The following is a 27,761-nucleotide window of genomic DNA, read 5'->3' on the forward strand; positions in this document are numbered from 1 at the left end:
CGGAATCAGAGATCTCGTCCAGGCTGCCTTTTCGACCTCGACTGCCCATTCCCTCTGCCACATCTCTAAACTGCTGTTTTCGTTACCCCTCTGATACATACGGACTCTTTCTCTGGCCAGAATGTGCACCGGCACAGAACCAGCCACAACCTGTAAGGAAATAGTTGATACGGTTCTGTAGGCGCTGCACACCCTGATCAGAGGTTTTCTCTGTACTCTAAGAAGCATGTCTTTATATTTTTTCTTCTCCAGGGCCTCGTGCCAGTAAACCAGTTTTTAACTAAATTACACCAACCCTCTAGCGGGGGCAGACACAACTACCAAAATCTTTATTAATGGAAATGGGGTTTGAGTTATACGTCGTTTTAAAGGTCGTTCAACGACCTTTTCAAAATACCTCATACGTTATATTTTTTTTAGTACTTTTGGAAAAATTTTGGACTCGATACTCAAAAAAAATTTGGAGTTCTGAACTCGATACTTAATATCATTACGGGTTTTACTTGATTTTTCCGAAAGTACTGAAAATGTCCCCCTTACAAATAAATTTGACGTGTTTTTGCATATTTTAAAACGTTGTTATATACTTGGCTTGGTTTTTGTAACTATGTCACTATCTATATCCGCAAACTTTGTAATCCATTTTAACAATAGTTCTATGCTACCTATATACCTGGAATTTTCAGAATAGCTCAGAGTTAGCGAACAATGCAATATTTAACTGCTATTATATGGATAAATAGATTTTTTTTTAAATTTCAAACTGTTTTAATCTCTGAAGAGATTAATATATTAAAAACAATTTACGAACATATCAAAAATTGTAAATATAGATTGTAGCAATAAAATTTACCCTGTATTTAAGAAATTTTGTTAAAACAGTTTGTTAAAACAAAACAAACATGTTTGTTTTGTTGTTATTTTGTTTTAAATCCTGTAGATTTAAGTAATTATTGTATATTATAATTGAAAAAAGAAAAGAACAAAAAAAAAAAGAGAAAAAGAAAAAAAAAAACAAAAAAAAAACAAAAAAAAACAAAAAAAAAAATAAATAAATAAAAAATGCAAAAAAAAACAAAAAAATAAAAAATGCAAAAAAAAACTAAGAAGATGTAAACCTCCGCGAGGATGAATCGGGTTTACGTCTTAGCGTAGTAAAAAAAAAACAATTTATAAAAAATAACAATAAAAAAATTAATAAAAAAAAACAAATTAACAATATAAAAAAAATGCAAAAAAAAATACAAAAAAAAAATACAAAAAAAAATACAAAAAAAAATAAAAATTTACAAAAAAAAATGAACAACCAAAACAGAGTATTATTTAGATAATAATTGTAGATAATAATGTTAGTTTGTTATGTATTTAGAGTTAGAAATACAGAAAAAATTCCTCTGATTGAAAAATCAAATTTGTTTGTTTTTAAAATAACAAAATGTCTGGCTAATTGGCTCGGCCAAGGCCATCAAATTCACTCAAAAAAAAAAAAACTGTTTTAAAAATGTGACTTATGCAATGACATTTAAATTCCATTTTAAAGTACGTTAATAGATCGATAGCTCAGTGGTAGAGCATCAGACTTCAGATCGAGAGGTCCCGAGTTCGAACTCGGCTGTACGTATCTTTTTTTAATTTTTTTAATAAATAATTAAAAGTTAATATACTAAAAATTAATATTATATTAGTTAATTATTATATGTAAATATTATACAGAGTGGGCCAAAGAAAACAGTCCACCTCGATATTTGGCAGTATTGTTGACGAATATGTTGGGGAATTTGGACTAGGTGTCAGAAACGAAAGAGAGGATAGACTCGTGGATTTTTGTCAAAATGAACATTTTGCAGTAATGAACACAATGTTCCAGCTACCCGACAGAAGATTGTACACTTGGAGATCTCCTACAGACAACAACTGGTCAAAAATAGATACAAAAATTCAATTAAAGCAGTCAACTCAGATCATAACCCGCTGATAGCAGTAATGCACTTGAAACTCAAAAAGATAGTAAGACGTAAAAATAAACCATCACTTGATTATACGAAATTAAGAAAAACAGAAATACATCAAAAAATGATCCAACAAGTCAAGTCAAATCTAACACAAGTAGAAGAAGAAATTTTAACATCAGAAGATGTCAATAAAAAATGGAATAAAATACAGAAGGCATTGCTAAAAGCTGGGGAAGAAAATTTAAAGCCTGCAAAGACAAATAAAAAGCAGAAGTGGATGACTTCGGAAATTCTAGCATTAATGGAAGAGAGGAGAAAAGCCAAAGGGAGAAATGAGCCAAAATACAAAGAACTACAAAATAAAATTAAAGTAGAGATAAAAAAGGCCAAGGAAAAGTGGTTAACAGAACAATGCAAAGAAATAGAAGAGTATGACAGAAAATACGACAGCTTTAATATGCATAAAAAAATAAAAGAACTAACAAGTACCAAAAAGCGAGCACACTATGGGATACTTAAAGATGTTAATGGTAAACTCATCGCAGACATCAAAGATAAATTAAGGTTTTGGAAGGAATACATAATGAAACTATTCGACGATGATAGAATGATACAAGAAGAACCACAGGAACAAACAGGACCGAAAATAATAATGTGCGAATTAGAACAGGCAATTAGAAATGCAAAGACCGCAAAAGCAGTAGGCCCAGATCAGATACCTACTGAGCTAATTAAATGCATTGACGAAGAAACACTGCATATACTTTTAGATCTGTTCAACAAGGTATATACAACAGGAGTAATAGCCCAGGATTGGTTGCTGTCCACATTTGTAACACTACCAAAGTCAATACATGCGACAGAATGCTCCCAGTACAGAACAATTTCTTTAATAAGCCACACACTTAAGATATTCCTCAAAATAATACATGGAAGACTGTACAAAAAAATAGAGGAAGATATAGATGACACCCAGTTTGGTTTCAGAGGAGGACTAGGAACGAGAGAGGCTCTGTTCGCTTTTAACGTTCTCGCGCAAAGACGACTAGATATGAACCAAGATCTCTATGTCTGCTTTATAGATTATCAAAAGGCTTTTGATAGAGTACGACATCAGAAACTCATAAAACTTTTAAAAGAGAAGAATTTGGACAGTCGAGACATACGGGTTATTGTCAATCTGTACTGGAATCAAAAAGCAACGGTTAAAATCGAGAATGTCGAGACAGAGGCCATAGAGATCAAGAGAGGTGTTAGACAGGGATGCGTGTTGTCTCCATTGTTATTCAATCTGTACAGCGAAGCTATTTTTAAGGAAGCAATATCAGAGGAAGAACAGGGTATATCAATAAACGGAAAAATCTTGAACAACATAAGATTCGCAGACTACACCGCTATTTTTGCAGACAGTCTAGATGCACTGCAACTATTAGTAAATAGATTGCATCAAGTCAGTATGGACTATTGACTACAAATTAATGAACGTTAAGAAAACCAAGTTCATGATTATTTCTAAGCAACATACAGGAGGAAGGTTGGATATCGAGGGAAAACAAGTAGAAAGAGTGAATAACTACAAATTTCTGGGAACCTGGGTAAATGAAAACAATGACCAGGGTAGAGAAATCAGGACACGCATTGAAATTGCAAGACAAGCATTTATAAAAATGAAAAAGATGTTGGTTAATCGAGACCTTCCTCTGGAGCTGAGGATAAGTGCCTTAAGATGCTACGTGTTCTCGACTTTGTTGTATGGAGTGAAAAGCTGGACACTAAAAGTAGAAAATATAAAGAAGTTGGAAGCCTTTGAGATGTGGTGCTATAGAAGGATTTTGAAAACACCATGGATCCAACGAGCTACAAATGCAGAATTGTTAAGAAGGCTGCAAAAGGATTGCGAGGTGATAAAGAACATCAAAACAAGGAAGTTGGAATATTTAGGCCAGATTACCAGAGGTGCGAAATATGAGATATTAAGGCTCATAATGCAAGGTAAAATAAAGGGTAAAAGGTCCATAGGCAGAAGAAGAATTTCCTGGCTGAGAAACTTAAGAGAGTGGTATAGTTGCAGCTCAGTAGATCTTTTCAGAGCAGCCGCCAATAAGGTACGGATGGCTGTGATGATAGCCAACCTCCGATAGGAGAAGGAACTACAAGAAGAAGAAGAATTAGATTTTAAGGAAATGACGAAACAGTTCGATTTTTGATCTAAGAGGGGCACATTTTTACGGTACATACATCTGTCATTTGTCAACCCCCTCCCTGCCACTTCCCCATCCCTTAATTTTGAATGGGGAATATGGGTTGTGTGCTAGTTCATTTGAAAGGTTATTCAATTCTCTATTCCGTAATATAAACATTAACATAATTATGTATACAATGTGTCCAAGAAATGTACATCCTTCTTCTTATGGTGCCTATCCGTTACGGATGTTGGACACTAACATTGGTATTCTGACTTTGTTGACTGCTGTCCTGAAAAGTCCGGTAGTGGTTAAGTTAAACCATTTTCGCAGGTTATGCAGCCAGGATATCCTTCTTCGTCCTGGACCTCTTTTCCCTTGCACTTTACCTTGAAGTATGGTCCGAAGTAGGTCATATCGTTGTTCATTGCGCATTATATGGCCCAGGTATTCCAATTTGCGACGTTTTATGGTTACGACTAGTTCGCGCTCTTTACCCATTCTATGTAGAACTTCTTCGTTGGTAACTCTGTCTATCCAGGAAATCCTCAACATGCGTCTATAGCACCACATCTCAAATGCTTCGAGTCTTTTCAGTGATGCTTCAGTTAAGGTCCTTGACTCCACGCCATATAAAAGAACGGAGAATACGTAGCATTTTAGTAAACGGACCTTTGTTTCCAATTTTATATCGTGGCTGTCAAAGATTTTTTTCATTTTGACGAAAGCTGATCTTGCCTTCTCGATCCTTATCTTAATTTCCGTCGATTTAAGTTTGCACCCAAATAACAAAAGTTGGTGATTTGTGTTATAGGTTGTTGGTTAACTAGTAATTGACCAGGTGGTATCCTATTTTTGCTTATAACCATGTATTTGGTTTTTTTATGTTAAAATCAAGCCCAAACCTGCTACTTACTTCTGCCACCCTGGAGACAAGTGTCTGCAGACCTTCAAGACTGTCTGCAAAAATGACAGTATCATCAGCGTATCTTATGTTGTTTAATCGTTCTCCGTTTATAAGTATTCCCTCGTCTATGTCCGTTAGCGCTAGGTTCATAATGTGCTCTGAATATGTATTGAACAATAATGGGGACAATATACATCCCTGTCGCACACCTCTTTTTATATTTATGTCGTCCGTTAACTGATCCCCTACTCTAACAGCTGCAGTTTGTTCGTAATAGATATTGTTTATTATACGGCGATCTCTGCTGTCTAGAGCAATTGCATTTAATATTTTCATCAGTTCGTCATGTTTTATTCTATCGAACGCTTTCTGGTAATCAACAAAACACACACACATATATATATATATATATATATATATATATATATATATATATATATATATATATATATATATATAACAGGTATATAATCTTTGCTGAACAGTTAGGAAACAAGGTTGAAATATTGGGGTAGCAGCAATCTCAAAGAAAACTCTTTATAATAATTCCAAGCATTTCTCAGAGCAATATTTTGTTATTTTTGTGTTTCTGGGGATCCTAGACACCTAGTTTAGTGAGAGAAAACTATGGTGTTTTGGATTTTTGATGGCACAAAGATAACAATTTTTATTGATTTTAGTTAGACTAATTGTTAAATACTGTATATTTATATTTGTAGTTTCCTGAAGATGATAATAAACATTATCGAAAGCTTGGAATTATTATAAAGAGTTTTCTTTGAGATTGCTGCTACCCCAATATTTCAACCTTGTTTTATATATATATATATATATATATATATATATATATATATATATATATATATATATATATATATATATATATATATATATATATATATCACAATTCACGTCTCTACCTCTTTGAAAGAGAGCTGGTATTGCAAAAAGTGCCTCTCGAGTACCCAATGCATCCCTGAAGCCGAATTGTGTATTTTTCATGTGTTCTTCACACTTTTTATATATTCTTTTATGTATAATTTTTAAAAAAGTTTTCAGGATATGGCTATAAGGCTTATAATTCGATAATCTTCACATTTTGTGGCATTGGGTTTTTTAGGGATTGTTATAAAAGTTGATCTTAGCCACTGTTGGGGTATTTTTCCACTTTGGTATATATTGTTGAAGATCAAGGTAAGTCTTTTGACTTCGTCTTTATCCATAATTTTCAAAAATTCTGAGTAGAACTCGTCTGGTCCTGCGGCTTTTCCCTCCTTAATATTGTTTATAGCAGCTTCTACTTCCGCTTCGAGAATAGGTGGTCTGGTATCGTCATTTTCATTTTGTGTGATGGTGACATTTCTATCGTCTTCAAATGTTGCTGTCACATAGTTCATCCATGTTGTTTTTGTTTCCTCAATATCAACTATTGGATTTCCTTGAACGTCTGTTAAGTGTCCCGGCCTTTTTGATTTATAGATGCCTGCTGCTTCTTTGATCTTTTTGTGTAGGTTGAATCCATCTGCAGAAATCCAAAACGTAGAACACGAAGTAATAAATATGAATAATATTCGTCAACCAGGTACTAACAAGCCACTACCTTTGTTTTACGTTAAACCGACACAAGCCAAAAATAACAAAGATGTGATATACGAAATAAATTCATTGCTTAACTAGAGTAATTTTTGAACTGCCACATCAGAAGTATGTTTTACCTCAGAGCATCAAATACCAATGCTACGGCCATACCAAAAATGTTTGCTTCTTGCTCCAAGATACGTTAATTGTGCGGATAACCACAGTTCTGATCAGTGCCTTCGCAAAGAAAGAAACAACCAAGTGAAATGCGTGCTGTGTGAAGGGAATCACCCAGCAAACTATCGTGGGTGCTTAATCCACAAAGAGCTTCAAAATAGAGCATTTTCATACCTGATAAGCCAACCAACATTAAAAACAAGTCAGTCTGTTCAATCAAACCAACATTTAGTAGTTCCGGATGAGACCTATACTCAGGTAGCAGCTGCTGGTAATCAAGTATGTAGGCTCAAAAAATTAGTATAGCAAATGAGCACAATGTTTTTAACCTTTTCACTGCTCTTATTGCTAAAAATCCCTAAAATGATGGCATTTCTAAAATTAGCTGCATGAAACGCCAATGTCTTATCACAACACACACAGGAAATCATTTACTTTCCAAACCTTCATATAATAGATATACTGCTAGTATCCGAAACCCACTATACAGAAAAAGTTTCCTTGAATTCCAAAATATACTATATTATTCTAAATACCCAGATGGATCCGCACAAGGAGGCTCTGCATCATCATCATCCAGCCTTCTGCATCCAAAGTTGAACATAGGCCTCCCCTAATTTTTTCCAGTTTTTTCGATCTTGGGCTTTCTGCAACCAATTCCCAGCAATCCTTTTGACGTCGTCTGTCCATCGTGTAGGTGATCTACCTCTACTTCTTCTATCTTTTCTTGGTCTCCACACTGTAATTTTTTTGGGTCCAAGGCTCTGCATATATGTAGTTAGAAATATAATAAAACATTATAGTGGTGGCGAGTACCAAAAAAATCATGTTCAAGTGCCAATGTTGTGGGTGAAGACTGGAATGGACCACTTACAATATCTGCGCTGTATTGTCCTCCACGACACTCTAGCACCAAAGAACAATTTAAAAATTATTATAATTCACTTGGGAGCTGCTTCATTGCAGCAGGGCACTATAATGCCAAATACACCAGGTGGGGATCAAGACCAAGACTAATCACTTCGAGGAGTAGAGTTTTCCTCAATATCATAGAGTCAAATAATTATGCATCAACCGGCAAACCAATATACATGCTCTCGGATAGAAATAAAACCCTCGATTTGGTCGATTGTGCTGGCTTAAGAATGTCCCTAGATGTAATAGTTACATCATGCTACGAATTATCGTTGGATCATATTATCAGTAGTAATTACACGAGAGCTCTAAAATTATCGATTTGTATCCCGAGTAACACTTTCACAGTTTTCATGTCAAAGTTTCACGAGGGCAAAAGAAATCGATAATTTTTAGGAGCTCGAAAGTAATTCGGTAAGATTGTTTCATGAATAGAACTGTCTTTTTTAAATCATTTTAACTAATATTTAATTGATCTTTTCACCTAAATATTTGTTAAACCTGTTTCTTGGTGTTCTCTGTGACAAGTTGTAAAACATTAATTGTCATTAATGTCACTCAATATATTTTTGAGTAGCAACGAAGGGCATTTGACGTAATACTTGACGACGGGAAATTATCAGTAGTAATTGCACAAGAGCTCTAAAATTCTATATTAATTTTAGAGATCGAGTGCAATTTGTTGCGATTATTTCATGAATAAAACTGTTCAAAACCGAAATTTTATTGTAATTTATTTATGTAAGTACAAATTAGTACAATTAAATAAACAGTTGTTATAAATTTTAATTTGACGGTTGAAAGTCATCAATTTTATAATTTTTAAAACATTAATTGTCATTAATGTCACTGAATGTATTTTTTCGTAGCAACGAAGGGCATCTGACCTAATATACTTGACGACGGGAAATTATCAAAAATTATCGATTTAATTTAGATTTCTGTAGCTTTCTATTGGTCAGAATCTCATATGAATGAAATAATCAGTAGTAATTGCACAAGAGCTCTAAAATTCTATATTAATTTTAGAGATCGATTGCAATTTGTTGCGATTATTTCATGAATAAAACTGTTCAAAACCAAAATTTTATTGTAATTTATTTATGTAAGTACAAATTAGTACAATTAAACACACAGTTGTTATAAATATTTGACGGTTGAAAGTCATCACTTTTATAATTTTTAAAACATTAATTGTTATTAATGTCACTGAATGTATTTTTTCATAGCGCCGAAGTGCATCTGACCTAATATATTTGACGACGGGATATTATCAAAAATTATCAGTTTAATTTTTATTTCTGTAGCTTTCTATTGGACATAATCTCCTATGAATGAAATAATCGCTGTAATCAGACGATAATTATTGTCGAGTAGACAAATGAGTAAGTGTAATTTCCGGCATTAATATCACAAGAGGGTGAGAATAAATTGATAATAATGCGACAATTTTTCTAAAACTTGTCTGGCAATAGACCCGAGAGCCCGCAGGGCTCGAGTGGCTATTGCCCAAAGACAACAAAATTCAGAAAAAGTGGAGCATTATTTTCTTATTTATTCTTACTGTCGTGTGATATTTGTAAGGTTATTTTTTAATATTTACATATAAAATTCCTTTGAATAAAAACATTCAGTGGCATTAATCCCAATTAATGTGACACATATTTTTCAACTTGTCAAATTGAACAATACAGTTTAGCAATAATATTTAGACGAAGATATTGATAAAATATTAGTTAAAATTATTTATAAATACAGTTCTATTCATGAAATAATCTTACAGAAGGAAATTCGAGCGCTTAAATTTGCCGATTTGTGTTCTCCTGCTTCTCCTCGTGACAATTTAACATTAGATGCAGAACTAAAAGTTTATTATGAATATTTTCTTAAATATGACAGTTGTTAAAACTAGGAAACTGGTTGAAATTAAACAGAAACAATCTACTTAAAACAAATTGCCACTGTAATTTTGTACAGTAGTATATTAACGATGTAATAATAATCTGATTGGACAGAATTAAACACGTGATGAAAAATCTTACTACACGATTGGAAGGTAAAACCATTGAAACATAATCGCTGTAATTTTTATTTCTGTAGCGTTTTATTGCTCAGAATCTTTATGAATGAAATAATCAAAGAAATATCCCCCTCACTTCATTACCGAGGCACAAACTGGCCAAAATTCAGATCTATCCTCTAGAATCAAGTGTCCCTAGATATTCCTCTAAAAACCAAAGACGACCATTTTCTGATATGGAACAATCAACCACAAAATATCTAATCAGCTGTCTGGCAAGCAACAAAAACAATACAAGACAAGTGCATAACAAATGGCTGCCCACAAATAGTCAAAGAAAAAATTATGCTAAAGAGAAGATTAAGGAAAAGATGGCAAGAGTCCAAATATCCTGCTGATAAGCGTAGGTTTAATAGTGCAACAAGGGGATTAAAAACCATTCCAAGAGCTCAAAAATCAGTTAATCCAGTAATTCTTGGAAAATTTAGATTTTAAATAAATTTAGATACTTTTAAATAAATAAAAAAAATCCAATGTACGAAATTAGATACTCTTTTCGGTGTCCAGTTTATAGTAATAAATCACACTGTATAGAAGTAAATTTTTATGAGTGTCTGTGATGTGATCTTCAAATATTATGCTGTATAATTTTATATATTTTTACATTTACATACTTTCAAAAAAAAAATTGGTAAGAGTAAAATTAGATCAGTGACTCTTAACTCTCAACCTACATAAAATATTAGCGAGTAAACCCTTGCGGCTAGACAAAACCCTCAATACGCATATACAGTACAGGTGAAATGTGAAATTTACCTGTCAGCAACCTCGAAGCCCAACCCTCCAACCTAATTATCTGTCAGAAGAAGAGCATCAAAGATCGCGAGGTCCACATGTGACACACTTTTCTCTCGGCTTTGCGTCAAGATTAAACAATCCTTGAAATTGTGCATCGCGCGCTGCCGCTACTGCGACTCTATCGATTGCAGCAGGACAGCAGGTTCGTATTCGTTTACGTATAGTAGCGGGCGTAAATCCTCCGCGTTCGCCGCCGTGAAAAACATCTGAAACGATCATAACAGCGTTTCCTGCGGGATGTAAAATACTTTCAGTGTGCCGGGTGTATTAAACATGACGACGGAGGGCGAGAAAAACGAACAATTGACGCCTCAGACGCCGGTTTTAAGCGTGGCCTGCAGGATTTTGAGATCTCCGAGTCATGAGAGTGTTACCACCGACTTGTCCTTATTTTCGGTGTCCTCAGCCGCCTCCGATGTCCACGGGGGTAGGAGGTTGCTTAATTTTCACAAGTGCGACGGACAGTTCGTAAGGGGCCATAGCCCTAATCCTGACAACAGGAACCAGAGTAGGTTAGTGTATATTTTAATGTTTCCCATACGCCGTGTAAAATACTTCAAGGGATGTTTTTGTGTCGTTAGGTTATTGACTGCGGACTCTTTCGGTCAGTTAGACTAACTACGGAGTTAAAAAATTACGGTTACTTGTTTTATTAGATACTTATAAAATTAATCCCTAGTGGTTTATTTAAAAGTTTTTTTTATTACATTACTATAGCGTGGCCGATATTTAAATTTGTTTTATAGATGTGACACTGTTAGTAATGTTTGAAAAATTCTTTTTATTCTGCCACAACTTGCGTCTAATTCTTAATGCCGCACATTCACGTCATTATCTTCTAAAGATTTAGTGTTAGTAAACAAAATATAAATGAAAGCCCTATTATAATAATGAATTCTTAATTGAAAAAGAAAAAATTATCGTAGTAGGTATAGTGTTTTCGTCTTTTTATTGGCATGGGTACTACCCATTCAGTCAGTCTCAATAATTTGCATTAAAGGAAAGGGACATAGAGTATTATTGCAACCAAATAGATAACAGTTAGGATGAAGACGTATTCACGCGCTATTTATGTCAAAACATTACATTGATACACACTAGTTAGACTAGGTTACATATATAAGGTAAAAACACGTTAAATTTAGCATTTTTTTTATTAAACATCCCATTTAATTTTTGCAATCTGTAAATTTTACAATAGGCCAATGAGAGTAACAAAACATTTAGGAAAACTGTCCAATGGCAGTTTTCTGTTACTTATCTAAGGTTAGGTTTGGAAATTTAAGTGCTACACAACACTACACTATAGAACAGTACTAGGATTCGACAAATTTGACAAGCAGATCACATGGAAGATGCCTTCTTAATCTTCGCAGGACGGGACGTCTTATTAGTGGTTGATCAATGAGCTGGGGTGATTTTCAATGCGTTCGTCATACTTCTGACTGAGGGAAGTAGGATATGTCTTCTTTGACATATTTTATTTTAAGATCACGAAAAATCACACTGTTAGTTACGTACCATGAAGGATAAGAGTAAATGATAACGGAACAGCTGTTAAACTGTATGCAAGACCAATCGCAACAAATTTAGCAAGACGATATTGACAATTTAATAAGAAGTTCCTATCCCAGATCTATATCGAGCTGTCATTAATAACAGAGGTGGCCATACACTCTACAAACAAGAGCATACGACTTTATTTTTAAATTTTTTTTCAGAATTGTTCTTTAATGATTCAGACAGAATCATGTCGACACAATAAGAAGAAGAAGAAGACTGTTTTTCTACATCTATAAAAAAAAAGAATGTGTGTGTACTTTGTACGCCCGTAAGAAGTTATACTGTTATTATATGATTTCTTAAAAATAAAAATATACTTTAAACAGTTTGTTTTAATTTTTTGAAGTTATACTTCTTTAGGCGCGATTGAGAGTAAAATTTCATAATACTGCGCGCATGCGCACACAGACAGTATGGCGTTTACTTGCTAAATCTTTCTAGTTATGTATAAATATATCAGTGCAAGAAAAGGTGTGAAAAGAATATACTAGTGTTTTTAGTAAATATATTTATTATAATTTTTGTGTCTTTGGATTTGTCTTCCTCAGGAGTAAGATGAGTATTATTACAACATTTTATTGTATATTTATTATAATACTTCACCTTGTCTGTTTGTTACCGTGAATTGTCATTAGGTACGTCCGAACCGATACAGACACAGTCCTCGTAGCGTATTTGGTATAGCATTCGGCCAGAGATCGAGAGGTCTTGAGTTCGAATCCAGTGCAATCCTATACTTTTTTTATTTTTTTGAAAGGGGTAAGCACAAAATTAGTTTGGTGTTTAAAAAAAATTAAAACAAACAGTTTAAAGTATATTTATTTTTAAGAAATAATATAATACAAGTATAACTTCTTACGTGCGTACAAAGTACACACACATTCTTTTCTTTAAACACCAAACTAATTTTGTGCTTACCGCTTTCAAAAAAATAAAAAAAAAGTATAGGATTGCACTGGATTCGAACCCAAGACCTCTCGATCTCTGGCCGGATGCTATACCAAATGCGCTACGAGGACTGTGTCTGTATCGGTTCGGACGTACCTAATGACAATTCACGGTAACAAACAGACAAGGTGAAGTATTTATCACAAATACACACACCCAAACTTATATGGAATCATCTGATATTTCTTACTATTCCGTGCGAATTTAAAAAAACGAACACATGAAGTCAATCAATATTTATTTTAAAGCAATTTAATAACAAATACATAACAATTAAATAAAACAATAAAGTATTTAACAAACAAATTGAAAGTAGTTGTTTTCATGTTTAACTTGTTTTTATTTATTTTTTTTTGTATTTTGTGGTAGTCAGTGTTATCACCTCTAGTCCTTATGCAAGCTTCAGTTTGCGTGGGCACGCTCCTAATCAAATTATCAACATTTTGTTGTGGTAGGTTGCTCCATCCTTTAAAAGCAGCTTGTAGTAGCCGTGCGGTGTTTTGTGGATTATCCCGACGAGCTCTAATTTTTCTTTTAAGCATATCCCACAAACACTCTATAGGATTAAGCTCGGGTGAGCAAGCAGGCCACTCCAAACAAGGCATACCTTCTGCTTCAATGATATCTGTAGTCACTCTAATGGTATGTAGAGGTCCATTATCATGCAATAAAATTAAATTTTCTCCTGTTGCACCTCTCCAGAGCCTGGCTACAGGTTATCAACATACCTGTGAGCAGTTAAAGTTGATTGGATGAAAATTAAAGGAGTTTTTTTACGGATCACGATTGGGGAGGTAGATGGTGCACGAGTAGTACGTTGTAGTTTTGCAACCGCTCTTCAAATTTTTCCCGATATAGTTAATTGCATACAGTTTTTAATTACAAAAGTTAGTATAAAGTGTAGTATAAACTATTGTTTTGTGTTTACAATACATTTTCAGTGAGATTCGCTATTATTTGTTTGCAAAATTTGGTGAATATTACAAAATCTAAAGTGGTTTAGTCGCCATTATGGTAATATCAACGACAGACATGCGCGAAATCAAAGGTGCCATAATAAGTATTTTTAATGATAAATACTTGCAAGAAATCGCTGAAAAAGTAGCAGGAATTGTAGCGAGCAAGCTGGAGGAAAGGCTTAATCAGCAGTCGGCGGCAATTGATGCCCTTCAATCCCAAGTAAACACATTGGTTGAAGAAAACAAACGACTCCTGAAAATGTCTGACGACCATGAACAAACATCGAGAAATCAAAACATCAGAATCTTCGGTCTAAATAGTGAAAATGAAGAAAACCTTGAAGCAAAAGTTTTAAGCCTGTTTAAAAATAAATTGAAAATAAACGTGGAAAAAAGTGAACTATTAAAATGCCATCGTATACCTAATAAAAACCAAAATGATAACAATTTGCCAAGCGGAATTTTAGTCAGGTTTACGACGTGCCAAGTGAGAGAGTCGATTTTGAGAAACCGAAAAAATCTCAAAAATTCGGGAGTGCAAATCAAAGAAGATTTAACAAAATTACGTCTTAGTTTGTTTAGGAAGGCCATACAGCTTTTCTCAAAAAATAGTGCGTGGGTGCTTAACGGCAATGTTTTCGTGAAAAATAAAATTAACAAAGTTTTTCGCATTCACAGTGAGCCCGAATTGGAAAAAATTTATCATGGAAACTAACCACTATGCTATGAATTAATAAAACACCGAATTATGGTATGGATTAAAGTTATTTACATCTCTTCTTTGCTGAAGGTAACCTTGTATGCTGTGTTTTATGTTGATTGTTTGTGTAGATAAGTGATATTTGTCTATAATAATACAATATTTAATAATAAAATTATTACATTATAAGACTAGGTACCTTTCTAACATTTAAAAACTGGCTCTTTTCTATACTGTTTATTATTCATGTCTTCATTTTTTATTATTTTTTTCTTCCGAATCGATATCAAAAAATATCAAAACTTTTCGTTAACTAATATTAATAGCCTAGTAGCAAACTTACATTATAATAATATAATAATGGGTAGGCTTATCGTTCCATCTTATTCAAAAAGTCGAAAAATTTATGTATATGTATACGCATACTTACTTTGTAAAATTGTAAACAATAACAAAACAAACAGAAACTCTTTAAAAAATGTTATTATCTATTAGTAGATTTTCTTTTTTGTATATATTTTTTTTTCTTTCTTTTTTTTTTCCGGGACATTAGTAACTACTTAGATAAAGTTAAATAGGCGGGTTGTGAGATAAAATTGAAAAATATGAAATATTTAGTTAGGGCACTTTTTTTAGTTATTAAAACTTTTTTAAATAATCTTTTGGGCAAAACTGAACTGTGTAATCTGGGAAGAGGTAATTTGACCTACATTGGTGCGGGGAGAGGAGCTATTATGGGATATGGCTAATTATTTGGGCACTCGACAGTTGGAAAATAATAACGACGATTTTTTAATAAGCAATTTGAGTAATTTTTCAGTAGGCCATTTAAATGTACGATCTTTAAATACTGGTTTTGACGAGTTTACAAACTATATGATGGAATTGGACATTGACATGTTGGGGTTGACTGAGACTTGGCTAAACTCCGACATGCCAAGTTTCACCTACAGACTTCCGGGATATAGGTTTGTAAGAAAGGACAGATTAGCAAGAGGGGGTGGCGTTGCACTTTATATTAAAAATAATATAAAATTTTCTTTGATTAATTTAAACTTTCCCTTTTTTGAACACATTGCCATAGAATTCACTGTAAAAAATATAAACTATATACTTATTAATATTTACAGGCCACCTTCTGTAAGCGAATCTGTTTTTCTAGACCAGTTTGAGGATTTACTGGGTTATGTAACCGTTGCACATAAGAACATTATTATTGTCGGCGATTTAAATATCAACTTTTTAAGTAATACAACATATCCAAACAGACTAAAAAACTTGTTACAAACTTTACAATTTGATCAACATATTAAAGAGCCCACGAGGTTTAATTTTACAAATAACACATCTAGTTTAATCGATATAATTATTACTAGTCAAAACATACAATGCATAAAATCAGGATCATTGGCAATATCTCAATGTGTGACGGATCATAACCTGGTCTATACAATACTGAATCTACCTAAAATAACCTGCCACAAAAAAACTGTAACGTACAGAGACTACAGTAACATCATTGATGATTTATTAATGGAAGAAGGAAGAATGCTTGATTGGCGGCAGCTTTTCGTGACTGATAGTATTGAAGAAAAAGTGGAGATTTTCACGTCTCACATAAATAAAATTTTAAATAAGCATGCTCCAGTGAAAACCAGGAAAATTTCCGAAAAACCTTATTTACCATGGATAACTACCAACATAAAGCAGTTGATTAAGCTTAGAGATAAAGCACATAAAAAATATATGAGAACAAAAACGGAAGGGTCTCTACAGTACTACAGACAATTGAGGAATTTTACCAAACATGCTATAATACGGGAAAAAATCACATTTTTTAATACATTTGGACAGAGTAAAGGGAAGGAATTTTGGAAAACAGCAAAAAAACTCAATCTTACTTATAACGAAAATCAATTCTATATACCAGATAATCTTAACAATGCGACAAATATACACAACTTTTTTTCAGAAATCGATAACAAAAACAACACAGTTTCTACAGATTTGATAGAATTTTATAAAAGCAACAGGCTTACAGACAACACTGACGAGTTTAATTTTACACTATTGGACAGGGAAAATTTAAATAAAATCGTCTCCAAAATATCGTCTAATGCAGCTGGTGATGATGGGTTAACAATAAAAGATATAAAATTATGCTACCCTTTTTGTGCAGATGCATTATTGAATATAATTAATTCGTGTATTTTGAATTCATTCTATCCATCTGGCTGGAAAAAAGCTATAATTAAACCATTACCTAAAATACCTGAACCAAAGGAGCTGAAAGATCTGAGACCAATAAGTATACTTCCTGTCTTATCTAAAATTTTTGAAAAGCACTTATATAATCAAATTGAGTCATTTGTTGAAATTAACAAAATAATACCTGATTGCCAGTCGGGTTTCCGGAAAAATTTTAGTACCACTACAACACTTGTCAGCATTTTGAATGACATCAGAGAAAATGAAGAAAAACAAAATAGTACTTGCATGACCCTTTTGGATTTTAGTAAAGCATTTGATACTATTGGTCACGAGATGCTGTTGGCCAAACTTCATTACTTTGGCTTTTCCAACAGTGCAGTCAATCTCATGCAAAACCTGCTGACGAATAGATTTAGTTGTGTTCTTGTTAAAAAAGACTCAAGTGTTGATAAGTCAGAATTTAAATTAGTTAAAAATGGCGTCCCACAAGGTTCGGTAATTTCACCTCTGTTATTTTCCATTTATGTTGCTGACATGAAAAATGGCATTAAATTCTGCAAATTTAAGCAGTTTGCTGATGACTCCCAGTTAAAAATACCTATAAATAGACACACTATAATAGACACTCAAAATAAATTAAATGCGGACCTTAAATGTATATCTTCATATGCAGAAAATCACAATTTACAATTAAATGCATCCAAATCGCAAATAATAATTATAAATAAAAATAAAAATGCCAGAGAGCTTATCGAAAATACATTACAAATTAACATTAATAACAATCCAATCCCCATTGTAAAACATGCAAAAAATTTGGGTATTATCTTTGATAATGAACTTTCTTTCCAAAAACATGTAAAGAAAAAGTTAACTGCAGGATATCTCAGATTAAAAAATTTATATAAAATAAAAAAATACTTAACATCTAAACAAAAATATTATCTTTGCAATACTCTTGTCTTGTCCCTGTTTGATTATGGTGACGTTGTTTATGGCGACTCTATATCTTGGTTACTTAAAAAGTCAATCCAAAAAATCCAAAATAGTTGTGTAAGATTTTCATATAGGATTCCGTATAATCGCCATATAACACCTTACCTTAATCAACATAACATCCTTAAAATGGTTTATCGAAGGAGGCAACATATGTATAATTTTATATACAAAATTGTTAAGACTGGTAAACCTCCATATTTAAAGGAAAAATTTTCAGATTTGTCTAGAATACATACTACACGGAACACTGGAACATTTCTTCTTCCGCGTCACAGAACTGCGGCTTTCCAAAAATCATTTTCTTATCTAGCTGTCAAAATGTGGAACGGGCTGTCAAAAAGAACAAAAAACTTGTCTCTGGTTAAATTTAGAAAGTATATAAGAAACATGTTATTACAAGAACAACTTAACTAAATTAAATTATTAACAACTATTTTTCTACCATCTATCCAGCTGTCGAGAATCTGCACACTGTCCGGCTTCTCGTCCTTGGCACTTTTTCGTTGGGTCTAGAAGTTATATTATAAATATTATCGTATTTGATTTGTTAATGCCCTTCTCCTTCAACACAGTTCAGTTTTGGTTTAGTTTATTAATTTTTTCTTTTGTCTTATATTAAATATTACTTCTCATTGGGGTCTTTTCGCAAAGGTCTACCTTTGTGGTGGACTTTTTGTAATCGGTTTTATAATCGTGAGAAGATCCTTTTTTGTCTAAAAACGTTTTGTATATTCTCTGTTGTATATTGTAATATTCTGTTTTTTTGGCAAAATAAACTTTTTGTATTGTATTGTATTGTATCACAATTCCTCTCCAGAACATTACACTTCCTCTTGTATATTTGTGAACAGATCTGACAGTTTTCGTTCTTGCTTGTCTTCCTCGACCTCTAAGTACACGATTTCGTGGTTCATCTGATTTTCCACCTGATTACATTAAATCCTGACTGTTTTTGAAAATAGCACAATTTGTCAATTCCCAATGTTTCAGTTTTGGTGGTGAAGACACCAATTTAGGCAATCAATCTTGTGCTGCCTGGAACCCATAACTGTCTACTGCTGTATACTTCTTGATACGAGCTCTTCTTCTTATCGTTTCAACTGAAAGAGTTACTCCTGTAGCTTCCAAAAGCTGCCTTTGGAGCTGCAGGTGAGAAATGGTTGGGTGTCTTCCAGCTGATTGGACAATTAAATTATCGTGGAGAGCCGTTATTACTTTTGGCGACTTTCCCTTGCTTTATTTTTGAGCTTTCCTAGATCCCTTACCTAGAATATGTTTTGGACAGAACGCCCTGTATTACGCCTAGCTCTGCAGCTATGTCCATCTGAGAACATTACTTTCTCCACAAAACCAATAATCTTTCCTCGTTGTAAGTTTTATAACCCCACATGAGCATATTTTTGTTTTTGGACGCAAAAGTTAGTTTACTTATTTTCGTTCAACTTGCAACTCAAGCAAATAATCTATACCGTACCGGGCTGTACTATCCGATTGTCTTATATATTTGTTTATGTTCAATAAAAACCTTTAATCTTCGCAAAAATAACAAGTTTTTTCAAAAGAAATAAATATGACTTTGAAATACATGGTGATTCCATATGAGTTTGGGTGTGTGTATACAATAAAATGTTTTAATAATACTCATCTTACTCCTGAGGAAGACAAATCCAAAGACACAAAAATTATAATAAATATATTTACTAAAAACACTAATATATTCTTTTCACACCTTTTCTTGCACTTATATATTTATACATAACTTAAAAGATTTAGCAACTAAATCGCGTCTAAAGAAGTATAACTTCAAAAAGTTGTAGTTTGATGTAACATTTATGAAAGAACTTTTAATAAAACATTCTCCTTTTTATATATTAGTTCAAAACAGCCACCCGCAATATTTCCTCTAAATAATAAAACTAAATGTCAATAACGTCAGAAAAGTTTATTTTTATTATACGGAAGGTAATAAACTCAACGAAATAAGCGCTTATTTTCCAGACCGAGCAAAGAGAATGCAATAGAAATGGTTACAGGTTATTTATCGATTTTCGTTGTAATCTAAGTAATAAGATCACAAATGATACTCTTTAGAAAATTAATTGAAACTTCATCTTACAAATTAAATCCTTAATAGTGGGGAGGATCATAAAAAGATCATATCATAGTATATTATACAATAGTTACATTACAATTAGTTTTATGACTGAAGAACGGTTGAACAGATTGATTAATATTTGTTTTTTTTGCTATTTTGATTTTAATTGTGGAACGTTTCATTCTGACAGGTTAATGATTATGAAAACTAGCAGGTTGTTTTTAAGTTTATTCAATATACGCCAGTCAATGGGAGCAAGAATAGAATATTACCTCCGAATTCTATCCTACTGCATGGATTTTAATGAAATTTTGCCCCAGCCTCTACTTATCTCCTAATTCAAAGTCTACCGTATGCCGATGTGTGCTTTTATCTTGGGGGTGGTTACCACCTTCTCAGGGGTGGAAATTTTTTTTGTTAAAATTACCACGGAATTCGCTAGAGAAGCAAAAACTGTTCCATAATTTTTTTTTTGAAAACTCAATACTTTTTGAAATATTCATGGTTGAAAATTGGCCATTTTCATTGAAACACTTGCGAAAAACCTTTTCGAACGGTTTTTTGCGAATACCTTAAAAACTATGCATCTAACTAAAAACACTATATTAAACATTTTTGTAGGTTATAAAAAACAAAGAGACACTTGCCGTTATAAATGTTCTAGTTATAATACAAAAAGAGATATGGTAGGTGAAAATAGTTTGTTTTTGGTACATTCTCAAATTGGTGTATTCAACTTGAAATAACAGAGAAACGGTCGATTTTAGATGTATAATGCCACTAATACCTTTTGTAGTGATTGAAAATATCTTTAAAATGAGCTATATTAAAGGTCCATTACATTAAAACTAAGCGAGATATGCTGCAAACAAAATTGATAACTAATGTATTTTAAGAAAAAATGAGAAGTAATTTTAACCCCCATCCACCAAAATGTAAATGCATCGTTTTCCTTCAACAATACCTTTTATTATAGTGCTATTTCTATGTTTAAAAAGTTGGACGGATTTAAAATGAATGGTTTTTGAAAAAAATAAGATCAAATTGTGTCTTACATTTTAGACCATGCAAAGCTTTTTATGAAGAATAACTTTTTTTTCGTAAAATTAATAATAAACGAGTTATCATATTTGTAATAATTAAAAACGATGTTGGATATCCATAAATTTGAGAAAAATTTTTTTTTCAATTAGAAGCATATAATTGCATATCTGATCTTAGTTTTTAATTCCAAACAACTTTTTATTATAAGAATTTTCGATATTGAGAGAAATAAAGGTACTTTTTTACCCTTGACCGATTTTCTTAAAAATCTTCTTTTTCGCCATGTAACTCGAAAATGATAAGAAATACGAAAAAAAGCACCAAACAAAAATATAGGGCCTTTTTAGATAAACATTTTGTTTTTATTTTTCATTACTATATCTCTTATTGTTTTCAAGTTACAGGGAGAAAAAGGAAGATTTTTAAGAAAATTTAAAAATGCGCTCTATAATTTGATCTTATTTTTTCAAAAACCATTCATTTCAATCCAGTCCAACTTTTCTAACAGAGAAATAACACTATAATAAAAAGTATTGTAAAAGGAAAACGATGTATTTAAATTTTGATGGATGAGGGGTTAAATATACCTCTCATTTCTTCTTAAAATACATTAGTCATCAATTTTTTGCAGAATATCTCGCTTAGTTTGAACGTAATCGTCATTTAGTATTGCTCATTTTAAAGGTCTTTTCAAGCACTACAAAAGTTATTATTATCATTATAAACCTAAAATCGCCAGTTTCTCTTTTATTTCAAGTTGAATACACCGATTTGAGCATGCAGAAAAAAAACTCTTCTTACCTACCATATCCCTCTTTGTATTTTAACTAGAAGATTTATGAAGGAACGAATCTCTATGTTTTTTTTATAACCTACAGAAATATTTTATATAGTTTTTTTGTTAGATGCATAGTTTTTAAGGTATTCGCAAAAATCCGCCCGAAAAGCATTTTTCAATGAAAATGGCCAATTTTCAACCACGAATATCTCAAAAAGTATTGAGTTTTCAAAAAATAATTATAGAACAGTTTTTGCTTAAAATTAGGTTCTCTAGCCTCTTCCGTGGCTATTTTAACCAAAACATTTTTCACCCCGAGAAGAGGTAGGAACCTCCCCCAAGATAAAAGCGCACACCAGCATAGGGTAGACTTTGTTTCCTGAGCTATTCCCTACTTACTAGGGATGGCGGTTTTTAACAAAAAACCGGTTTTCGGTTATACCGGTTTTTTTTGCTTACGGTTTAACCTGGCGGTTATAACCGGCCAAAAAAACCGGTTTTTGGAAAAACCGGTTTTCGGTTTTTTTAATCCAATAGGTTACAAAGTTACATTTAAAATTACAATTTTCCTCTCCTCCCAAAATCAAAAAATTCCCCAACCATTTCAACTTATAAAAAATTTCCCAGACTCTTTGAAATGGGATTTAAAAAAAATAATATCAACATAAATATTTTACTTAAAAATAAATTGGATAATGCAATATATCTTTTATTTTTACTACAATCAAAAAAATGTATCATGTATTACTTTTAACACGTTTGTATATTTCTAGAATAGGTACATTTTAACTAATTTAATACTTCCTGTATGGGTGTATCGTTTTGAAAACGTAGGGAAATTCTTGGAGATTCGTATTCGTAATCAGTAATACGATATGCATAGGCAGAGCATTATTTTTGGTAATCAGATAAAATCATTCACCGACTTTCAATGTCAAGAGTTTAAGAGTTTAGTGTGAAAAATAGATGATGTTTGGCTTGCGTCTAATTCATACAGACACTTCTTATGTAAATATTATGATTACAAATACCTTTTCAAGGAAATATTACATAAAACTTAATAACTGATTCTGCTGGCTGATGTGAGATTGCACTTCAGTTTGCTTCTGTATTTATAAAATAAAATAAAATTTGAATTATGGTTTTGTTTGGAATAGTTACTTGAGAATAATAATTATTATGATTGGGATCCCAAATAATACCTAACCTAATCCTAATCACCGTAAAAACCTAATAACCGGTTTTTTCTTTAAAAAGAAAAAACCGGTTATAACCGTGACAAAAAAATAACCGGTAAAACCGGTTATTGCGAAGTAAAAAAACCGGTTTTAGGTTTAAACCGGTAGGTTTTTCCCATCCCTACTACTTACTGTGAAAATATCAAGTAAATCGATGTAGTAGGATGGAATTCGGAGCCAAATATACCTCGTCCAATTTACTTACCGTTGCACGTCATCCGCGCCATAGCCTGTGACACGATACCAACACGAAATATCTAGGCGGTAGGTATGTTCCCCTTTAGAATCATTTTGATTCTAAAAAAGAACACACCCACCGCCTAAATATTTCGTGTTGGTATCGTGTCACAGACTATGGCGCGGATGACGTGCAACGGTAAGTAAATTGGACGAGGTTATACCCTCATTGACTGCCCTAATAGCAAACTTTTAGTCCGTTCTTTAACGGTAAAATATTGCAAAACCTCTAAATTTTAAAGAACCGCTTGGATTGACATGAAATTTGGCATACACATAGCTAACAAGTCAAAGAAAAAAAGTGATATTGTGCCGATATGTGCTTTTGCCCCGGGGGTGGTTTTCACCCCTCTTGGGAGTGAAAAAATATTCGTCCAAAGAAAGTCAGGAAATGGATAAACTGGCTAATTTTAAGTAACTTTTGTTCTATAGAGTTTTTTCACTAAGTCAATACTTTTCGAGTTATTTGGCAGTGAATATGTTCATTTTTTCAACAAAATAACCACGCTTTTAGACGGTTTTTCGCAAATAACTTAAGTAGTAAGTATTTTGCCGAAAAAACATTCTTAACAAAAATATAGCCTGTAAAAAATTTAAAAAAATGGTGTATATATCACGTCTCTACACCTAGTAGAAGCAGAGTTATAGCTAATGAAAAATAGGTTCATATTCGTCAAATTTCAAATGGAATATTTTAACGTGAAATAACCAAAAATGAAGCACATTTCGGGGAAAACTTATTACAACTTATTTAAAGTGTTTAAAAAAGCTTTATTTTTGTTTTATAAAAAAAATTTCTAGCATCAAAATTAAACAAGTTACGCTCAAAATAAAGTTAGTCCCTTTTGGTTTTGGTAAAAAAATCGAGAAAATCACCCCCTAATTCGTATCTTAAATGAACTTAGTCGTTACGACTTTACAAGTTTCTTGACTCGTGTATATATTGTTTATATGATCTGTAAGTTTCATCGGTTCAAAGTCCTTATTATTGAAAGGGCTGTAGTTAAAAGGGGTTGAACGACTCACTGATCACGAATGTATGCAAATTTAGAAACACCAAATCTTAATCAATTTTTGTCTAACAGAAAAACAAAAAAATACATGATATTCAGAATAGTAAATCTGACTTTTTTCTCTTTTTCGAGATTTTTGGTATCTCTAACAATTTTTAAGTTATTTTGAAAAAAATATATTTTTCAAAATTTAAATTTTTAAAAATTTTACTTTGAAACCAAATTTTTTCAAAAATAAGCACTTTGAACCGATGAAACTTACAGATCATATAAACACAACATAAGTAAAATCATTTGTGGAGCGGTAACGATTAATTTCGTTTAAGTTGCTAATTAGGGGGTGGTTTTCCCGATTTTTTTTTGCAAAAACAAAAAGGGACCAACTTTATTTTGAGCGTAACTTGCTTAAATTTAATGTTAGAACTTTTTGTAAAAACAGAAATAAAAATTTTTTTAAACACTTTAAAAAAGTTATAATGGATTTTCCCCAAAAAGTGCTTAATTTTTTGGATATTTCACGTCGAAATATTCTACTTGAAATTTGGTGAATATGAATCTACTTTTCATTGGCTATAACTCTGGTTCTCCGAAATCCAGAGACCTAACGCGTACACCATTTTTTTTACTTTTTTATAGGCTATATTTTTACAAAGAACGTTTTTTTCGACGAAATACTTACTTTTTGAGTTATTTGCGAAAAACAGTCTAAAAATGTGGTTATTTTGTTGAAAAATGAACATATTCACTCGCAAATAACTCGAAAATTGTTGACTTGGCGAAAAAGCTCTATAGAACCAAAGTTACTTAAAATTAGTCAGTTTATCCATTTCCGGACTTATTTTGGACATATATTTTTTCACCCCCCAGAGGGGGTGAAAGTCACCCCCAGGGCAAAAGCACACATCGGCACAATATCACTTTTTTTCTTTGACATGTAAGCTATACGTATGTCAAATCTCATGTCAATCCAAGCGGTTCTTTAAAATTTAGAGCAAAAACCGTGAAAGAATTGACTATTTATATAATAGATGAAAAAATGTTTGTCCGACAAATATGTTGGGCATTTTAATAAGTCCGTCACGTAGAACAGTCAAATGAGAGGAATTATATTGGTAATAAATAACAGTCTGATTTTTGCATGAGAGTTTAATTAAAGAGTAAGAAATTAATTGGAAGTTCTGTCCGACAAAATACATGGGAGGTTTTCGTAGCCTGACGTTCGAAACTGCAAGCTGTTCCACAATTAAAACTTCCCCTGTTTCAGCTTTCCCGTACTTCAAAGTTTGTCCGACTAGAAACCTTTAAGCTCTTAATAAATTTTTTCAGCTTGCTATTAATAAACTTTTTTGGTACGCCGGATCAAGGCCTAATAGATATACAAGACGGAGATGCAAGGTGGACAACATTAATAACTGGGTAAGAAACGGAAGAGTAGAGTGGAATGACCACATAAGCCAAATGGCAACAAAGATAATAAGGAGTGCGAGGGATGCTTCCCTAATAGGAAGACGATCAGTGGGATGACCATGAAAACGATGTAACGACAACTTACTGGAGGCACATTGAAAAAACAGAAGAGTGATGTCTACACAAGAAGAAGAAGATGAAGTCAAACGTGCTATGATTTAGTGCTGTATGTATAGATTTAACGGGGTTTTTGACACAACATTGTAAGCGACAATTTTGCCAAAAATGATATTTTTAACTTAAATGATTGCTTATTATGAAAGTTTAGTGCTGATTCAAAACTATTTTGCCAGTCATAGCAAAATTGTACCTAATTTCTCAATTTTTAAATCTTAACCACCACGTTCCTGCAGGTGCAGTCCTGCAATCTTAACCGCAGGTTTCCTGAGACTGCTAAACGAACTGCTCGAACAACAGCAGTTCCCAACTCGGTTGAAAGAGGCTAAGGTTGTCCTTATCCGGAAAGGTAGAGGGGATGAGGAAGAGGTGCGTTTTCGGCCAATTAGCCTTCTTAGCTTGGTAGCTATATTATACGAACAGCTTGTAAAAGGTCGCCTTGAGCGGGAGCTGGAAGAAAAGCATGCATTAAGCGATCCTCAGTATGGTTTTAGGACCAAAAGGTCCACCATAGATGCGGTATCAGAAGTGACCTGCTTAGTCACGCAGGATACAAAGAAATGGGTGGCTCTCATCTTGCTAGATGTCAAGAATGCCTTTAATATGGCATCATGGGAAAAATCATGTCCAGGCTGAGAGATATGGGTGTCAGTGAGTACCTGGTCAACGTGGTTGATAGGTACTTTACTGACAGGTTCATAACGGAAAAGGATACCAGCATCAGGTTGTCGCAGGGTGTTCCGCAGGGTTCGGTACTAGGTCCCACCCTCTGGAATATCCTGTACGATGGGGTGCTGAGGTTACAGATGCCGAGGGGTTGCACTCTTGTAGCTTATGCCAATGATCTCGCACTGGTTGCGAAGGCGAGCCAGAAAACGGACACGGTTAATGCGGCTAACACAGCACTGCGTCGTATTAGTAGGTGGATCAGAGAGAACGATCTACAACTAGCACCTCAGAAAACTGAGGTGGTAGTTCTCAAAGGAAGCCGAGACAAATCATCTCTTCGCTTTATAGTGGAAGGGGTGGAGGTTGTACCGGTTAAATCGGTAAGTACCTCGGAGTCTGGCTGTCGGAAGGACTGAGATTTGGAGTACATGTCCAAAAGACGGTGAAGAAGGCGAACCGAAGTCTGGAGGTATTGGTACGGCTAATGCAGAACATTGGAGGCCCAGGTAGTACCAAAAGAAGGGTTTTAAATGGAGTTTTCCAGTCGGTGGTGACATACGCTGCTCTCGTGTGGTGCAGCTGTTAGAGACTTCGCAAAAGCGAATGCTCCTCAGGATATCTAGTGCCTATAGGATGGCATCAAACGAGGCTCTTTATGTTATTTGAGCGGTAATACCGATCGTCTTATTGTGTAAAGGGGGTATTGATGGAAATATAGATGAGGAAGATCGAGACAGAACGATAGAGGAGTGGCAGAGAGAATGGGCGAGTGATAGCGGAAAGGCAATGTGGACGAAGGAGCTTATTCCCGATCTGAGGCCGTGGTGGGAATGTAAGTTCAGGAAACTGGACTTCTTCCTGACGCAGTTTCTGACCGGGCATGGTAGCTTTGGCACCTACACAAATAGGATAGGTAAATCTGCTTCGGCGAACTGTGCTGTTTGTGGGGTGCCGGACGCTCCCGCCCACCTCTTTAACTGTCAAAGGTGGGCAAATGAGAGGGGAGACTTCGAGAGGCGGATGGGTTTCAGGCTGGATGAAAGAAATATAGTAAATGTGATGTTAAGAGGAGAGAGAGAGAATGGAGAGAGGTGCACTGTCTGATCTCGAAGGTGATGAAGAAGAAGGAACAA

General features: G+C 33.5%; 1 protein-coding gene across 1 annotated transcript in view; it reads left to right on the forward strand.

The window, feature by feature from the left end:
• Positions 1 to 10,673: 10,673 nt before the first annotated feature.
• LOC114326695 (uncharacterized) overlaps positions 10,674 to 27,761 on the forward strand; it is a 126,375-nt gene continuing 109,287 nt past the window's right edge. The window contains exon 1 of the mRNA XM_028275108.2: positions 10,674 to 11,102. Coding sequence (XP_028130909.1) covers positions 10,864 to 11,102 — 239 coding nt within the window. The 5' untranslated portion in view covers positions 10,674 to 10,863. The remainder of the gene's footprint in view (positions 11,103 to 27,761) is intronic.

Source organism: Diabrotica virgifera, chromosome 5, assembly GCF_917563875.1.
Source record: "Diabrotica virgifera virgifera chromosome 5, PGI_DIABVI_V3a".
NCBI lineage: Eukaryota > Metazoa > Arthropoda > Insecta > Coleoptera > Chrysomelidae > Diabrotica > Diabrotica virgifera.